Source organism: Mesoplodon densirostris, chromosome 6 (genome assembly GCF_025265405.1).
Source record: "Mesoplodon densirostris isolate mMesDen1 chromosome 6, mMesDen1 primary haplotype, whole genome shotgun sequence".
Taxonomy (NCBI): Eukaryota; Metazoa; Chordata; class Mammalia; order Artiodactyla; family Ziphiidae; genus Mesoplodon; species Mesoplodon densirostris.
This window is the reverse complement of record NC_082666.1, coordinates 38,940,276-38,958,736: the sequence shown is the minus strand read 5'-3', so window position 1 is coordinate 38,958,736 and position 18,461 is coordinate 38,940,276. Positions and strand designations below refer to the sequence as shown.

The 18,461-nt window shown below is 41.0% G+C and overlaps 1 protein-coding gene across 1 annotated transcript in view; it reads right to left on the bottom strand.

Annotated features, from left to right (window-relative positions):
• The window catches only part of ZNF367 (zinc finger protein 367), a 28,266-nt gene extending 15,854 nt beyond the window's left edge, over window positions 1-12,412 (bottom strand). Inside the window, exon 1 of the mRNA XM_060102238.1 lies at window positions 11,622-12,412. Within this exon, the coding sequence (XP_059958221.1) occupies window positions 11,622-12,032 (411 nt within the window). The 5' untranslated portion in view covers window positions 12,033-12,412. The remainder of the gene's footprint in view (window positions 1-11,621) is intronic.
• Between the last annotated feature and the right edge of the window lie 6,049 nt (window positions 12,413-18,461).

The following is an 18,461-nucleotide window of genomic DNA, read 5'->3' as shown; positions in this document are numbered from 1 at the left end:
ACACAGACACACAAAAAGCCTGGGAGGAAAAGTTGGGGAGAGAATTTCCTCAGGAAATTAGGGCACTGTAAAGTGCCCACATATCCTAAAGACAGGAATTTAGGAAGCCACACACTTGCCTGCCCAGCGCAGGAAGCATACTCAGAAAAGACCTGAAGAGAACATAAGTTTTCACCTCTGGCTGATCTTTAGGCTCAGCACAAGCAAGAAATGAAGGCTAAGACAGACTTGTAAACAGTCTGGCTAAGTATAGCAGGAGAGCTACAGCACAGACCATTCTGGAAAGTTAGAAGGGTTTTTTTCCCCCCCTTTCTTTTCTTTTCTGTTTTTGTTTCTTGAGGGTTTTTCTTTTGGCATTCAAGATCTCTCTCAAAATATGAGCTGACTAAAGCTAAAGAAACAGACTTTAAAGAACAAACACAATAAAGAATAGAGTTTACAAAAACAGTTTAGAAAAGTCACCAAGCAACTACAAACCACAGCACACAACTAAAACAAACTCTGAGGAGAAAGGAGAATCTGATTTCCAGAGTTACTACTTTATAATATTCAAAACACCCAGTTTTCAACAAAATATTACAAAGCATGCAAAAAACAAAAATATTAACTCCAATACATAGGAGTTAATTTCTGCTATGAGGAAGCAGACATTGGAATTACTAGACAAAGATTTTAAACTGTCTTAAATATGCTGAAAGAGGTAATGGAAACCATGGACAAAGAACAAAAGAAAACCAGGAGAACACTGTTTCAACAAACTGAGAATGTTAAAAAAGAATCAAATTATTATTATTTTTTTTTTTTCTTGCAGTACACGGGCTTCTCACTTTTGTGGCCTCTCCCATTGCGGAGCACAGGCTCCGGACGTGCAGGCTCAGCGGCCATGGCTCACGGGCCCAACTGCTCCGCGGCATGTGGGATCTTCCCAGACCAGGGCATGAATCCGTGTCCCCTGCATCAGCAGGCGGACTCTCAACCAATGCGCCACCAGGGAAGCCCACAAATTATTATTATTATTTTCTTTTTTTTGCGTTACGCGGGCCTCTCACTGTTGTGTCCTCTCCCATTGCGGAGCACCGGCTCCAGACACGCAGGCTCAGCGGCCATGGCTTACGGGCCTAGCCGCTCCGTGGCATGTGGGATCTTCCCGGACCGGGGCACGAACCCATGTCCCCTGCATCGGCAGGCGGGCTCTAACCACTGTGCCACGAGGGAAGCCCCACAAATTATTTTTAAAAATAGAAATTCTGAAACTAAAAAATACAAAAACCAAAATGAAAAAAATTCACTAGAGTCTTAATGGCAGATTTGAACGGTCAGGAGGAAAGTAACAGCAAATTTAAAGGTAGGTCAACTGAAATTATCCAGTCTGAGGAACAGAAAGAGAAAAGAATGAACAGGGCCTATGATACCAGTAGGACATCAAGTGTCTTATGGGTCCATTTGGGCTGCTAAAACAAAATACTACAGACTGGGTAACTTATAAACAACCAAAGTTTATTTCCCACAGTTCTAGCAGTTGTAAAGTCCAAGATGAAGGTTCTGGCATGGTCAGGTTAGGGACTACTTCCTGGATCATAGCCAGTGCCTTCTTGCTGTGTCCTCACATGGCAAAAGGGGCAAGAGAGCTCTCCAGGGCCTCTTTCATAAAGGCACTAATTCTATTCATGAGGGCTCCACCCCCATGACCTAAGCACCTCCCAAAGACCTCCTAACACCACCATCTTCGGGGGTCAGGATCTCAACACACGAATTCTGGGGGACACCACAGCATCAAGCAAGCATACCCCCACACACATAATTGGAGATCCATAAGGCAAGAGAGACTAGGGCAGAAAGAATATTTGAAGAAATAATGGCATAAACACAAAGAGAGATATACATGGAGATATAATCAAACTATCAAAAGACAAAGACAAAGAGAGACTCTTGAAAGCAGCAAGAAAGAAGCAGTTTATCACACATACCAGTCCTCAGTAGGATTAACAGCTGATTTCTCAGGAGAAACTATGCAAATCAGTGGGATGACATGTTTAAAGTGCTGAAAGGAAAAAAAAAATCAAACAATAATCTTATATTCAACAGAACTATCACTCAAAAATGAAGAAATTAAGCATTCCCAGACAAACAAAAGCTAAGAGACTTCATTGCTAGACCTTTCCTACAATAAATCTAAAGGGAGTTAGTTCTTCAGGCAGAAATGAAAAGACACTAGACAATAACTCAAAGCCATACAAAGAAATAAACGACACCAGGTAACTACATAAGCCAGAAGTATTGCACTTTGGGCTTATAACTCTTCTTTTCTTTCCTATATAAAAGACAAATGCCAAGTGTATTAAAAAATAATAAATCTTTGTTAATGGGAACACAATATAAGATGTAATTATGACAACAATAACAAAAAGGGAGGGACAGAAATATATGGGAGCAGAACTTTTGTATACTATTGGTGCTAAGGTGATATTAATTCAAAAAAAAAAACAGAAAAGGAAACAAGAAAGAAAATGGTTCATTACAAAAAAATCAAACCCAAAAGAAGGCGGTAATCGAAGAATTGATAAACAAAATAGGTATAACACTATAGAAAACAAATAAAATGGGAGAAGTTCTTCCTTGTAAGTAATCACTTTAAATGTAAATAGATTAAATTCTGCAAACAAAAGGCAGAGATTGGCAGAATGGATTTTTTTTTTAATGAACCAACTATATGCTATCTACAAGAAACTCACTTTAGAGCCAAAAACATAAATAGGTTTAAAAGTGAAAGGATGGAAAAAGAGATAACAATTATAAACACATGCACACCTAACAACAGAGCTCCCAATATGTATGAAGCTAAAATTGGCAGAATTGAAAATAAAGACACAGCTCAAAAATAGCTGGAGACTTTCACTTTCAATTAATGGATAGGACAACTAGGTCAACAAAGATATAGAAGACTTGAACAACACTATAAACCAACTACACCTAACAGAATATGAAGAACATTCCACACAAAAACAGCAAAATATCCATTTTTTTCAAGTGCACGTGGAACGTTTCCCAAGATAGACCATATGTTGGGCCCAAAGCAAGAATCAATAAATTTTAAAAGATTGAAATCATCCAAAGCATCTTCTTTGACATACTTGGAATGAAACTATAAATCAATAACAGAAAGAAAACTGGAAAATTCACAAATAGGTGGAAATTAAACAACACTCTTAAACAGCCAATGGGTCAAAGAAGAAATCACACAGGAAATTAGAAAATACTTTGACACGAATGAAAATAAAAGCACTACACATCAAAATTTATGGGATACATTTCTAGGACTGGAAGGCTTAATATAAGATACCACTGCTACCCAAAGTGATATACAGACTTAGTGCAATCCCTATTAAAATCCCAAAGACCTTTTTTGCAGAAATGGAAAAAGCAATCCTCTACTCATGGAATTGCAAGAGGCTCCAAGTAGACAAAACAATATTTTAAAAGAACAAAGCATGACTCACACTTCCCTATTACAAAATTTACTGCAAAGCAATGGCAATTAAGACAGTGCAGTACTGGCATAAGGAAAGACATAGGCCAATGAAACAAAATGAGAATCAAGACATTAACCCTTATCCTATGGCCAACTGATTTTCAACAAGGGTGCCAGGAACATGCAATGAGGAAAGAATAGCTCTTCAACAAATAGCTCTGAGATAACTGGAATTCTACATGCAAAAGAATGAAATTGTACCTCACACAATATATAAGAAATTAACTCAAAATGCATCATACACCAAAATGTCAGAGCTGAAACTCTAAAACTCTTAAAAGAAAACAGGGATAAATATTCATGACCTTGGATTTGACAATGGATTCTTAGATGTGGCACCAAAAGCCTAAGCAACAAAAGAATAGATAAACTGGACTTAAAATTTAATGAAACATTTGTGTCAAAGGACATTATCAAGAAAGTGAAAAGACAACCTACAGAATGGGATACAATACTTGCAAATCATATGTCTGATAAGGTTTTAGTATCCAGAATATATAAAGAACCTTTACAACACAACAACAAAAACTCAAATAAAATATGGGTAAAGGACTTGAACAGACATATCTCCAAAGTAGTTGTATGTATGGGCAGCAAGCCCATGAAAAGATGCTCAACATCATTAGTCATTAGGGAAATGCAAATCAAAACTATAATTGAGGTCAATTATATCTCAGTAAAGCCTGAAGGGAAAAAAAAGTAAACACACACACACTCACAGTGAGATACGACTTCACACCAACTCAGTTATACTCAAAAAAAAAAAAAAAAAAAGACAGGAAAAAAGTAGAAATAGGTGTTTTTTTGTCAAGAATGTGCAGAAACTAGAAACTTCATATATTGCCGGTAGGAATGTAAAGTTTTAGCCACTGTGGAAAAGTTTGACAGTGTGATGCAATGTCATATACATATGTATATATACATATACAATGGACTGTTATTCAGCCATAGAAATGATACATGCTACAAGGTGGATGAACCTCAAAAACAGTATAGTAAGTAACAGAAGTCAGACACAAAAGGCCACATATTTTATGATTCCATGTAATAAAATGTCCAAAATAGGTAAAACCACAGACAGAAAACAGATTGGTGTTTTCCAGAGACTGCCTATAGAGGGGAAAAGGGAGTGACTACTTAATGAATACAGGACTTTCTTTTGGGGCGATGAAAATATTTTGGAACTTCATATAGGTGGTGGTTTCACAACATTGTGAATTACTAAATATCAGTGAATTATACTTCAAAATGGTTAATTTTATGCTATGTGAATTTCTGCTCAATTTTTTAAAAAAACTAACGAGCTCTGAACATACTATGGACTTTAGTTAATAATGTACCAATTTGGTTCGTTAATTGTAACAAATATATCATATTAATGCAAGATGTCAGCAATAGGGGAAACTGGATATGTGGTTGATGGGAACTCCCTGTAATGTCTTAACATTTCTACGTATGTAAAACTAATCTAAAATAAGCATATCCTTGAAGAAAAAAACTTTCTTTCCATGTAAGTTAAATTTTTACACATATAAGTTAAATGAAAAAAAAAAGAAAAATTAAAAAAAACCTACATCCCAACTGAAGATGTTTTTACTGCTGTCAATATAAAAACCTAAAGCCTTCCCAAAGCTTAAAAACATCAGCCTGGAACCTTGATAATAAGCCACAGCAAAATTCCCTTCAATCACTTTTCACCTTGAAAGAAAAGCTCAATCTCAACATGGATGAGTTATCTTATAGGATAAGTCATGTCTAAAAAATTCTTAGATATTAAAACCTATTTCTGCAACAGCCAAGAGGTGGAAGCAACCTAAATGTCCCCTGACAGATGAATGGATAAAGAAAATGTGATATATACAATGAAAAATTATTCAGCCTTAAAAAAGAAGGCAATTCTGCCATATGCTACAACATAGATGAATATTAAGGGCATTATCCTAAGTGAAATAAGGCAGTCACAAAAAGACAAATACTACATGATTCCACTTACATGCGTTATCTAAAATGGTCAAACTTAGAAACAGAAAGCAGAATAGTGGTTGCCAGGGGCCACAGAGAGGAAGAAAGGGGGAGCTCGAGATGGGTACAGTTTTGGTTTCGTAAGATGAAAAAGTTCTGGAGTTCTATTACAACAATGTTCATATAGTTAATACTTCAAAATGGTTAAGATGGTAAATTTTATGTTATGTGTTTTCCGCCACAAAAGTATAAAAAGAAAAAAAAATGTGAGGGGACATCCCCAGTGGTCCTGTGGTAAAGAATCTGCCTTCCAATGCAGAGCACGCGGGTTTGATCCCTGGTCAGGGAACTAAGATCCCACATGCTGGGGGGCAACTAAGCTGGCGCCACAACTATTGAGCTCACATGCCTCAACTAGAGAGCCTGCGTGCCTCAAACTACAGAGCCCACATGACCTGGAGCCCGCACGCCACAACTAGAGAGAGAAAAACCTGCAAGACACAACTAGAGAGAAGCCCGAGCACCGAAACCAAGAGACCACGTGCCTTAACGAAAAAAGATCCCACATGCCTCAACAAAGATCCCATGTGCCACAACTAAGACCCGATGCAGCCAAAATAATAATGATAATAAGGGAAAAGAATGTGAGAAAGCACTGTGGCAGATTATAATATTGTTAAAATATTCACTGCTCTTTCCGCACTGTGGGCCCCAATGAGGCCAACTTGGCCATATGACTTTGCTTTGACCAATAAAATGTGAATAGAAATCACATGTGTGACTTCTGAGCAAAAGCTCTAAAAGCCATCACAAGGTTCTACCATCTCTCTTTCCTCTCTGCCTTGAGACTCGCATGTCCCAGGTAGGGGATGTTCCTCCTGGGTCCCAGAATGAACAGGATGAAGAGCACACCTGCTGTTAACCCTCACAGGATACATAACACGAGTTTTGTTTAGGTTGAGATTGAGATTTCGAGGTTCATTCTGCAGCATGGTTTAGCCTAAGCTAACTGACTTAGGCACATTGTTAATAAATATTTGTTAATGGGATAAAGATCTCATCAATTCTCCACAATAATTGTATAAATTGTTGCTGGTTATGATCATATCATGAATAATTGTTTTAAATAGTTTTTAAAATGCAAAACAAACACAGCATCTATGATCCATAAAAATAGCAGATGATTTGTTCTGTTAAGAAAGAAATGGAACATGAAATAAGATTAATTAAAAACCTTAGTAATACAACTCCTCTGCCATGAAAGGATCATTTCCCTAATTTTTTTTTATACATTTAATGTATAGTATTGCAAAGTATAGGGTCAGTAATTCTCAACAAATCTTTGTTAATTAATTTATTTATTTTTTATTTTTGGCTGTGTTGGGTCTTCGTTTCGGTGCGAGGGCTTTCTCTAGTTGTGGCAAGCGGGGGCCACTCTTCATCGCGATGCGCGGGCCTCTCACTATCGCGGCCTCTCTTGTTGCCGAGCACAGGCTCCAGAAGCTCAGGCTCAGTAGCTGTGGCTCACGGGCCTAGTTGCTCCGCAGCATGTGGGATCCTCCCAGACCAGGGCTCGAACCCGTGTCCCCTGCATTGGCAGGCAGACTTTCAACCACTGTGCCACCAGGGAAGCCCCCTAATATTTTTTAAATACATAAAAACATATTGTTGACTCTATTACAATTTGAAATCACTGATTTAGTATCAAATACTATCTAGTATCAAAATTTTAAGATTATCCATTACTATTTTCTCTGTTTCTGGTTAAAAAAAAATTTTAACAAGCATGTTTAATAGTGGGGGAAGATTTTTTTTTTTAAGTTAACTATTTGGCTGCCTCCCAGTAACTCTAAGATCTTGTTTCATCTAGAACAAGAAAATGCAAATCATACTTGCATTTTCCAAGTGAGAAATAAAGAGCTGAAAAATGCAACATAATACAACATCCCAGCCATATACAGGTAAGACTTCACTAAGTGCATTCTTTCAACCAAGAAAATTAAACAAGGCAAGTAATCATCTAATACCCTAAATAAATGAATAAATAGCATATTTTAACCATATATACAAAAATAAGCAGTGTCACTTAAAGAGGACCTTTTTCATTTTAGCCTTAGCAATAAGAAAACCATGTATCTATGTACATTTTGACAATAACAGAGTTAACTCATCAGCCACTAAGTGTACCTGTAGCTTAAGAGAGAAATCTTGTCAAGACTGCTTGATGATTTGCAAAAAAAAAAAAAAAAAAAGTAAAGTTAAAAAAGAAACTCTTAGACATCCTATTGCTATTATATGGCAACTGCTGCAAAATAAGCTACTAGAAAGAAAAATGAATAAATCGCCAAAAATGTTTGCATACTTCAGCAGGTTTAATTTTTAAAACAATCTCCGTACCTCCAGAAGATAGTGATTTTGAAAGTGTTTTCTAAAATATTTCATGGTAAATATTTTGTTTTCAATGTCAATAACTTTAAAGTTATTTAATAAAATTGGAGTTATTTCTCAAGCCACTTAGAATAATGTACACATTTACCTAAGCTTTAGAAAAAGTTACGTTCAAACTTTATATTCATGTGATTACTAAAAAAACTAAAAGTCCTCAACACATTTTTGTACAAAGTAAAATTCAAATAAATTATACAGATACAATATGGAAGGAAAAGAAAAACAGTTATCAGAGGGAGGCATATGTACCTTCTCACTTTCATGAGAAAATGTAAATAGATCTTATTTCCCTTTTCGAATTCAGATTTAGATCCAAATTTCCTATGGCTCGCATATCTGCTTCCTAACTCTATCCCTCACCTTGACCTATCTGGACCACTTTCTAAGTCTTAATTTGCATCTATCTGTTGTACTGTGTGTATTCTCATGATGCATCTCAATCAAGATATAGGTAGTTATGAATAGTGTGTATTACTTCACAAGTCTACTTGCATCTTCTTTTTTTGGGGGGGGGGCCATGCTGCCTGGCAGAATGTTGTTGCCTGATCAGGGATCAAAACTATGCCCCCTACACTGGAAGCGCAGAGTCCTAACCACTGGACCACCACCAGGGAATTCCCTACTTGCATCTTCTTAATACTAAAAATAAATAAATAAACCCCTAAAGTCAACACACACATGATAAACACAGAAGCAATATCAGGTACAGATTAAGAGTAAGGGCTCTAAAAATTTCCAATCAGTTCTGCCACTTAAATGATGTTAACTTAATCTTGGGGACTTCTCTAATTCATCCTTTTTCATCAGGTAAACAAGGTAAATTAATTAAAGAATTCAAAACAATCAACACAAAGTCTGGTGGTTTGCTCTGCAAGGCAATAAATAACAAATGGTGGCTACTATGTTCACGTTAACATGTTAACATGACGTTATGTTTAAACATGGTGGTTATCAAAAACTTCTGTGTACTAATCAGCTGTTTGTAAGGTCATGTGCAGCCTAGATGTTTAAAGTGATTGGTGATAGAAAGGGGAAACAGGATAGGCAGCTGGCGGGTCCTGAAGGGTAAGTGGTATCTGAGGATGTGCAGAGAAGCCAAACTACACAGGTCCCAAAGTGGAGAAGTAACCTCATGAATGCAGTCCGAGTAAAGGGCACAAAATATGGAAGCTTGGAATATCATTTGGCAGATGAAAATTAGACCTTCTCCCTTCCTTCCCAGAATTCTACAACCTGGGAAGAGACAGTGCTAATATATAACTATATCCCAATAGTGCTAAACAATCTTGTGATGAGGGGCCAAAATAAGTTGGTAGAAGATGGACGTTCTCCTCATAGGCGGAGAGGCAGTGTTGGGCAGAAACAAACAAGAAAGCAAGCAAAAGCTGACACCAGGTGTGTAGGACTCAGATGTTAACACCTCCCATGGGAAAGGTGGCATCAAGAGACAGTAAATGAACACAAAAGTTGTTCTCAAACCCACAGCTGTTATTGCCTCTAACCCACATACTGAGAGAAGGGGGTAGAAGTTGGTGCCATGTTATTGGCACCAACTATATTACAAACTTGTCTTCCCAAAAAGTGAGCAGACTCAGCCAGCATGATTCACCTACGATGTATATGGAGATAAAAGAACTACGAGTACTTTAGAGAAGCAAAACAAAGTAAAGGAGGCTGGAACTCCCAATCTTTAGTCTAGAATGTACTGATCACAAATCAAACTAGGTAACTTCCTTAAATGAAAGTATATTCCAGAAGCCACAAAATACGGAGGCTTGAGGCTCCCCCTCAAGTTGCAGAAACTAAATGAATGAATTTTTGGAGCTGTATTTGGATTGCTTCATTGATAAAAGGACACGTTAAAATCAATTTGTTTACTAATTTATGGAACAGTTATGGTATGAAAGATGGTGAGGAGGCAAAAAAGTGAAATATATAACAGCCTTTTCACTTTTAAATGTTTTTCATAACTTGTGTTATGTTTTACTTCTGAAAAGAGGTAGACAAAGTGGAAATAAACTTCAAACCTACGCATTAAGAATGTTTTCTAAAAGGTTTATGTGAAGATAAAACTGTTTTAGCCCCCCCCCCCACAAAAGTATAGATTTCACTTATCTATTATAACATTAATCTTCTTGGATAATCCAAAATTAGATTCAGTTATAATTAAGAATAAAATAACAGATGCAAAATCTTCTATAAGTAACTTGTGCATATATGTCTTTATGTTGCTCAACCATATAACCTACTACATATATATTTTTTTAAGTACTAAACATGTAAATATGTTAACACGGAAAAATATCTAGGATACCCAGCCATCTTACTAAGGGCTACCTAGAGACAGCACACAGTGATAGTTCACTTCACAAACTCAGCACTAATCTAAATATTTCTACTGCTTCTTCTTTCAAATTTTTACTGAAGTGCAGCTTCAAGAGTTGAAGTGTGTCAAGGCATATAGCTGTATAAATTTATAGTTCTTTAATAACAATGCCATTAGTAACAAAGTGTATCAATTTCCTCAGGGCTCAACACAGTGTTTCAACATCTTTGCTACTGCGTGTAAAATGATGATAAAACCTGTTTCAATTTTTATAGTATTTGCCAATATAGACGTACTTATCAACAAGGTGATTTACTTGTTTTATCTTTAGCAAGCTGCTTATCTTATATAGCCACTTAACAAATAGAATCTGAATATTAACCTTATATTAGCACCATTCATTACACAAACACTTAACTGAGCACATTTATTCAGCATTTACAGAGTATAAGGTATTAAAGTCAAATAAGTCTACCAGAGAGAAATTGTCCCGGAGCTCCTGGAGCTTACAGTCTATAGAGGTAAGTATATGTCAGCAGAGAGGCACCTCCAACACATGCTTCAGGACTAGGAGCCACAAAAACTCAACTACAGTACCAGCGTTCCCGCTACCTAGCTGTGTACCTTGGGGAGCTCCCTTCACCAATGCCTCTAAGCCTCAATTGCCTGATCCGTAAATTGTAGGTTTGAATCCTTTCCAGCTCTAATACAGTCTGTGACTCCAAGTAATTCGAGGTTGGTGACAACAAGCGTCCCATTCCACTCCTTGAGCTCTCAGAACCTAGCAAAGTTGTACGCTGGATGCGTGAAAGACAGCGAGGGCTCAACTCCCGCTGGGGAAGATTCCCCTAAGTCCCTTCTTGTTCTTCGGCTATCTCTACAGGGCATCTTTAGCAGGGTCGGGGTATGTCCGGTGAGGCAGAAACTGCGCAACCCCTCCCCCCGCACCCAGAGGAACAGTTCAAGGCCTGCGGCCCTTCCCGCCCTCTCCCGCCAGAAAAGACTCAGCGGTGGGCCGAACGACTGGCAGAGCGGGTTGACCATCCCCCTCCGTGACAACAAGGCCACGCTCCCGCCTACTGCACCTGCTGGCCTGTGGCCTCCGGTCTGCTGGGCTTCCCCACCCACCGGGAGGTGTCACGTGACCGAAACCTAGCCCCGCCCCCGGGGGCAGTTTTTTGCCGCGCGGCAGTGACGTCAGCGTCCTGTCACCCGCCAACGCCACCGCCCCTGCCAGAGCGACCTCGCGTTTTAAACTCGGCCCCGCCCCGCCCGCCGCGTCTGCGGGCGCTGCCGGCTCCCGGGCCGCGCCGTTAACGAACTCCAAATGCCCCAAGCCCCGCCCGCGCCGCTTACCTTGAGGTGGCCGCTGTCCGGGCTGCTCGCTTCCTCCTCGTCCTCACCCCCTGAGGCGGCGGCGGCCGAGGCGGTGGGCGGGGGCGCGCCCCGGCCCCGAAGCCCTGGGTGCTCTGCGGCGGCGGCGGGCAAGGCAGCCGAGGCGGCGCCCCCGGCGGCTCCGGGGCTGAGCGTCACGTTGTGCGCGTTCTCGCCCCAGCGCCACGGGTACACCATGAAGTCACTGAAGCCGGGGCTGGTGGGAATAAGCGGTGGCGGCGGCTCCGGCTCCCCTCCGCCGCTGCATGTGGGCTTGATCGGGGTCGTCCTGATGACCGACACCAGCACCCGCTTCGGGGAGTCCTGGCAGAAGATGACGGGCGGCGGCTGCGGCGGGTTGTCAGCCATGGGCGCCTCCACACCCCGGATCATTGCCCGGCCCCGATCCGCAGCTCCGGCGGCCGTGGGCCGCACTCCCTGAGCCCGGGTCTGGCCCTTTGATCCGCTCGCCCGCGCTGCTCCGAGTCGCCGGCTCTCAGTCCCGCTGGCTCATGGCAGGCGGACGTTTCCTAGAACCCTCCTGCGCGGCAGCCAGCAAAGGAGCAGAGCTGCTCGGCCTGCACCAGGCTGCCAGGGCCGGACCCCAACCCTGGGTCAAGCCCGCCCTCCACTCTTTGTGCTCCCCAACGCAGGCTGCAGCGGCGGGAAGCAGCGGGCGCCTTGCCTTGCGATGACAGGAAAGCAGGACGCGCGGCGCCGAGCCCCCGAAAATAACCACCTGCCGCCGGGGTCCCTGCTCCAGTTTTTCCCGCGTTACATTTCGCGCCTGGGTGGAACCAATCACCGCGAGTCCCCTGCCCGCTGGCCGCAGCGACGAGTGACAGGACATGCGAGCCAATAGCTGTGCCTGGATTTCTTTCTAGCTAGAGTGGGGCGGAGCCGGACCTGCGCGCGGGTCCTTTCTGCCACGCTATTGGCCGCGGCTCTTGTATTTTTTTTCTGCCTGAAGAGCCAACAGCGTTCGAAACTCCGGGGGAGCGCGCGACGTCTGCACTTGCCCAGACACACCCTCCAGTAGCCCCGCCCCTGCCGTCCTTCCGCGCGGTTAGTCAGGGTTGGAGGCGCGCTGTGGGCGACAGGCAGGGGCGGGCGGTAAGAGAGTTGCTGATTGGAAAGTTATCAGAAAGGGGGCGGGCCAGGGGTGGTAGTTGGCCGACGGGGGCGCGCGTCTGCCGGCCCCACCCGCCTGTGGCTGTTGGGCTGTCGTTCCCGCGCGGCTGGGAATTTAAAGGGCTGGGGCCCGGGCTGCCCGCTGCCGTCCGTGGCTCCCGCCACCCGCTCTAGGGGGACCGAGGCCTTCTTACTGCAGTTTCTAGTAGACACCAAAAGGTGCGTCGTTTCTTACTGGTTCCCATCTGCCCAGCTGTTGGACTCGCTGTGAGTTGACCCTCTCCGCACCCCCTACTCGCCCCAAGGCTGAGGTGGGCATCAGTCCCAGCCTTCGCCTCCCCGGGCCTCGGTTTCCCGTCTGTGTAAAGTGGGATAGTTAAGGAAGTCGTCTCTGAGGTCCCTGTGTGCTGCTCGCGGCTCGGAGGGGACACGAACACAGGCGTGTGTCCATTCTTACCCCCGGGACGGATGCCCCAAAGACGCCAGAGGACTCCCCGCCCTCCCGCCGTGGTTCCTCACCCGTCCGGGGCCGGCCCTTCATCCCCCGTCTGGAGGGGCGTTGAGCTGTGGGTGCCCCGGAGGGTTCGGGTCATTCCCGGCTCTGCCCGCCCCCGCCTCAAGGACCCCACCCCGCACCAGAGGGATCCTGAACGACCGGAGTCCAAGTCTGACAGTCACTCACCGAGGGCCAGTGTGGGCTCGGAAGGGGATGGGGCAAAATGGGATGTCCAGCCTCGTATTCACTAGAATGTGAAAGAAGTGACTGTGTTTTGTTTTGTTCTTTGGTTTATTGCCAGGGCCGAGCCTGACTCATGGTAGACTTTCAATAAATATTTGTTGAATAAATGAGTGAATATTTGGTAGTTAAAGGTTAGGATTGGTAATTAGAACAGACCTGCATAATAGCTGAGTATTCTCTCTCCCCAACACACACACGCGCGCGCGCACACACACACACACCCCTATGCCACAAGTGTTTAAAAACAAGTTTAACTTATATGAACAACTTCTAAGATACATTTTTAAGTGATTAAAAGAAAAAATGGGGACTTCCCTGGTGGTCCAGTGGTTAAGACTCCTCACTCCCAATGTAGGGCGCCTGGGTTTGATCCCTGGTCAGGGAACTAGATCCCGCGTGCCGCAACTAAGACCCGGCGCAGACAATTTTTTTTTAATGGACTAGTATGATTTTATTCATCTTTTTTAAAAGGTGGAAAATAAACATACATTTTTGCTTTTAGATATGCAAAATACTAGCAAGATACACAAGAAACTGATACATAAGTTGACCCCAAGAAGGGGAATTATATGGCTGGGAAACAAATTGAAAGATTTCAAAAGATACAACATATAACTCTTTGTATCTTTTGAACCTTGAAACAAGTGAAAATATCTTTGCAATAAATAAACAAAATAGTATGTAGCTACCATCTCCTGGAGGCCTAGTATAATAATAGCATATATCTACTGATATACAATAATATGGTTGGATGCTTCACTTACATTCTACTGCTCTCAACAATTCTGTGAGGTAGTTATTACTATTCCCACTTTATAGATGAGGAAATTTCAGGCTTGTCCAAGGTCACCTAACTCGATAAAAATCTTTTGTAAGGATGGCTCTGAAAACTGCCTATGGAGTATACCCCTTAGAGTCTGCTGAACTAAAGGAGGAAGTGGCTGAAAAATGGGCACCCCACATTTCTGAGACCTCCTTCTCATGTTCTAGAAATTTCAGGTCTTAGAGGTTAAAACCAATTTGATATTTTAATAAATAGCTGATGTGGAAAGTTGAAAGTTCATTTCTCATTTTACTTAATTAATAAACACTCATTTTGTTTTTGTAATTTTATGCCAAATGACTGCCCCACATACTTGTGAGTCCATTAGAAGGAAACTATAATCCATCTATTTTATACTTGAAAAACACTGAAAAGAAAAAAGTGATATATCCATCTTGGACTCTCAAATTATGGGTTGAGTAAGATCCAACAGATTAAGCACCAATAGTTACTACTTAACATGCCCCAGAGTTCAAGATGAATCATTCAGAACCAAGACACTGACTTTCTGCTTCTAAAAATTACTCTTCATCAACAGTAAGCTGGCAACTCCACTTGCTCTCTGCCACAAGAGAATGAAAGACATGCCAGGAATGTATGAAGTGGGCAGAGGATGATTCTAGGAGCAGAGCTGAGGTCATGCAAGATCTGCTTGTTTGGCTCCATTTCCATGCAACTAGGAAGCTGTCTGAAGTGTGTGGATCATATTTCTGATGTCTTTGTTCTGCCCTAGGCAGAGTCAACATCCCAGAATACTAAAACCCATCTAAGGATACTTACTATATAATTACAGTAGTCTTTCCAGTGGTTAAAAATGTAGGCCTATTCTGATAAAGTTATATACCTCAAACTCTCTTTTTAAAATATATTTTAAAGTTTCAAGATACAATCTGAGTAAAAGAAAGCAAGATTTTTTTCACTTTGAAAACAATATCAACAAGCATTTGAAGCTGCTTGATTGCTACAAAATCTTCTGGTTAATGTGGGAGACTGAGCATAACATAAATCCTTTTAAGTGATTTGTCTTCACAGCTAAAAGTGCAGATAAAACAGCTTTGCAAATAAATGTACATGAAATGGGATAAAAATGCCTGATCACTTCTTTTGAGATGATTAACAGGAAGATATTTTACCATAAAAATTATCCAAAATAATTTTCTCAATGTTCTGTTTGGCAGAAGACTCAAACTTGAGTTCCAAGAAGTCTTTTTACGATGAAAGAAATCTAGGAGGAAATGGTTCCCCATAGTATTTCAGTGGGATTTTTAAGCTCTATCAACAGGAAAATATCTACATAGACCAGATATGTTTTTCATTCAAAAGAGCTTTCCCCAAAATATTTTCCAAAAACTTTGTGCAATGAGAGTTTCATCAAGTTAAGAGTATAAGGAAACATTTTTAACATTGATTTGCCTATCTACCATCACAAATGCCCAAATATCTCATTATGATGTTATTGCTAATTTTCTTAGAAATAGCTCTTTTGCTTTCAAATAGGCAATCTAACTTTGGCTGCAAGTAAGAGTAAGCCTGTCAGACCAGTTTAGAAAACAAAGACAGAATTATTAAAAGGAAACAGGGGTATCAAATGGACTTCAAAGTCAGGATTAGAACCTGAAACTGGTCTTCAGAGCCTTCTGGGGACACATGGTTTCTGGCCTCAGTTCCTCTATCTGTAGGTGTACTTCATTCTTTCCTCTCTGAAGACACGTTTCTTTGCTTTTCCGAGTAAATGGCTAAATATACACAACTATACACCAGCCTCTGAGTTGTTTATGCTGTATTCAAGCCACCAGAAGAAACAGATTGGCATTTGCAAAGCTCAACTTCAAATTATTAAGAGGTAGAATTTGATTGTCCAGCTTGGATCAGGTAGTGCAATCAGCAGGCACAATCCAGTAGTAAAGAGGTGGGCTGGGATCTTTATGATCTGAAGAACAGTTCTCAGAGAAGAGGGAGATGGCTTGTAGGTAGTACTAAAAATGCAAAAAGTACATCTTTTCCAATGAGATGTGTGTTTTCCATTTAACAGTAAATCATGAACGTGTATTATGTCATAAGTATTCTTTCTCAGTGATCTAAGTGGCATTGTATTTAGTTGCATGGGAGCACCATAGCTTCTTGAACTGTCCTCTATTTTTCAATTTGTTTTCTTAGTTTTCTGTTTTTAAAATCAGTGCTTTAATGACCATGCATATAGTTAAATCTTTGCCTGCATTCATGATAATTTTCTCAGGTTATATTTTTCTAAGTAGAATTGATAGGTCCAAAAGTTTGCAAAACTTTTAAGTCTTTTGATATGTATTAGAATATTATTTGATCTTATATATCCCATTTGATGGACCCTGAATTCAATGCACTTATGTCTTGTCTCTTTTTCATTTTCACCAGTAGCTTTCAAATTGCAGAGCATATCACAGAGGTTAAATTAATATTTGTTAATTGACTGACTAACTTCATAAGTGAATATGTGTGATGTGGTTGGGAAACACCACATTGAAGTATATGAAATTTGTTTAACACACATATAGTGATGACAATTGGTGATTATTTAGACTGACTATAAGTTCGAATTTGATTCTCAGAAATTCCAAGACTCTAAAAATACAATATTTTTAGTTTTTGCATTTACCCAGTTCATGTGGTTCATCGGGGAATAAAGTACCCAATGTGCCACACTGAATCATTATTACCCTGAAACATAGCAGGAAGCTATATGTTCCTCCTTTCTGTATTCAGAATGACCCTATGGCACTAGCTGACTATGTATGGTCCCCTTCTTTCTTCATAATAAAATCTCTATATTTTTGATGCATCATTGTACCTAGCTAAAATTCTACATCTACCATCCTCCCTTGAAACTAGATGTGTTCATTTTCAATTAGCTCTTAAGCAATGTTACTAGGTGGTATCTCAGGAAGCTTCTTTAGTCTTTTCACCCTACTTCTCTCTTCCAGCCTGAATTGTGAATGTGATGTCTAGAGATTTAGCAGCCATTTTGAAAAACTGAAGCTTAGTGTTAAGAATGGTAAAGCAGAAAAACAGAAGGAATCTGAGTCCTTGATGACTTGATGCAACAGCCATACCTGCCAAGATGGCCCAGTTCTGGATATCTTTTATGTGACAGAGAAATAAACTTTGGTCTTAAGTCATTCTTATTTCTGGAATCTGTCACTAATGGCCCAAAGCCATTCCTAACTGGTAGAGTACCTATATCCAAGCTGGATTTCAACAGAATGGCTCTAATGATAGAGTGGTCCGGTGTGTCACACAACTAGATATCCACCAAAGACATGAGCTTCCTTTTCACAGTGTAGAGTTTTCCTATAAAAGGACAGTACAGGTAGAGACTACTGTTTTGTCACTCCTTACACCTGGGTGTCACCATGTGACTTGTTCTCAGCAATGTAATATGAGCAAAAGTGATGTGTTATTTGCAGACCAGCAATGTTAAGAGGAAGATGTGCCTAACCCACAGTCTCTTCTGTCTGTCAGCTGGATGCAGAGAATCAAACCAAAGACTTTGAGTCCTTAGGAGATAGCAGAGCCACAATCTGAAAGGAAGAGGTGTCCCTCTATCACCACAAAGAGAGAAGCTACCAGCCATAAAGAGCATCATGGAACATTTGTTACAGCAGCCAGAATTACCTTAATTAATACAGAAATTAGTATCAGAAGTAAGATGTTGATGTTACAGAAATCTAACAATATGCAAAGCTGGGTTAATTATCAGGTGGAAGTAGCAAAAAAACTGATATCAAAAGCTGAAGAGAGAATGACCCATGTCATGCAGCCACAGGACATTTGACAAAACTGTCTAACTGGTAGGTAGGAAGGAAGACCAGAGGTCTACTGAGTAGCTTTAGAGGAAGTAGTTGGTAAGAGTTGGTGTGATAGCATATGCTGATGTTTACTTTCGGCTTTTAGCAAGTTATTACGAGCAAGAGGTGGAATTCAGGGGAAAAAACTGGCCAGCCTGAGAGCAGAAATGGAATGCAATACAGAAAAAACAAACACTGGGCCTCTAGGGGTTGCAAAAGCTGTCTGCAGGCCCCAAACAGTGAGAGATAAGACCCAAAGAGGTTTAGGTACCAAAACTTATGGCTAAGGCAACAATCAGACCAAGAGT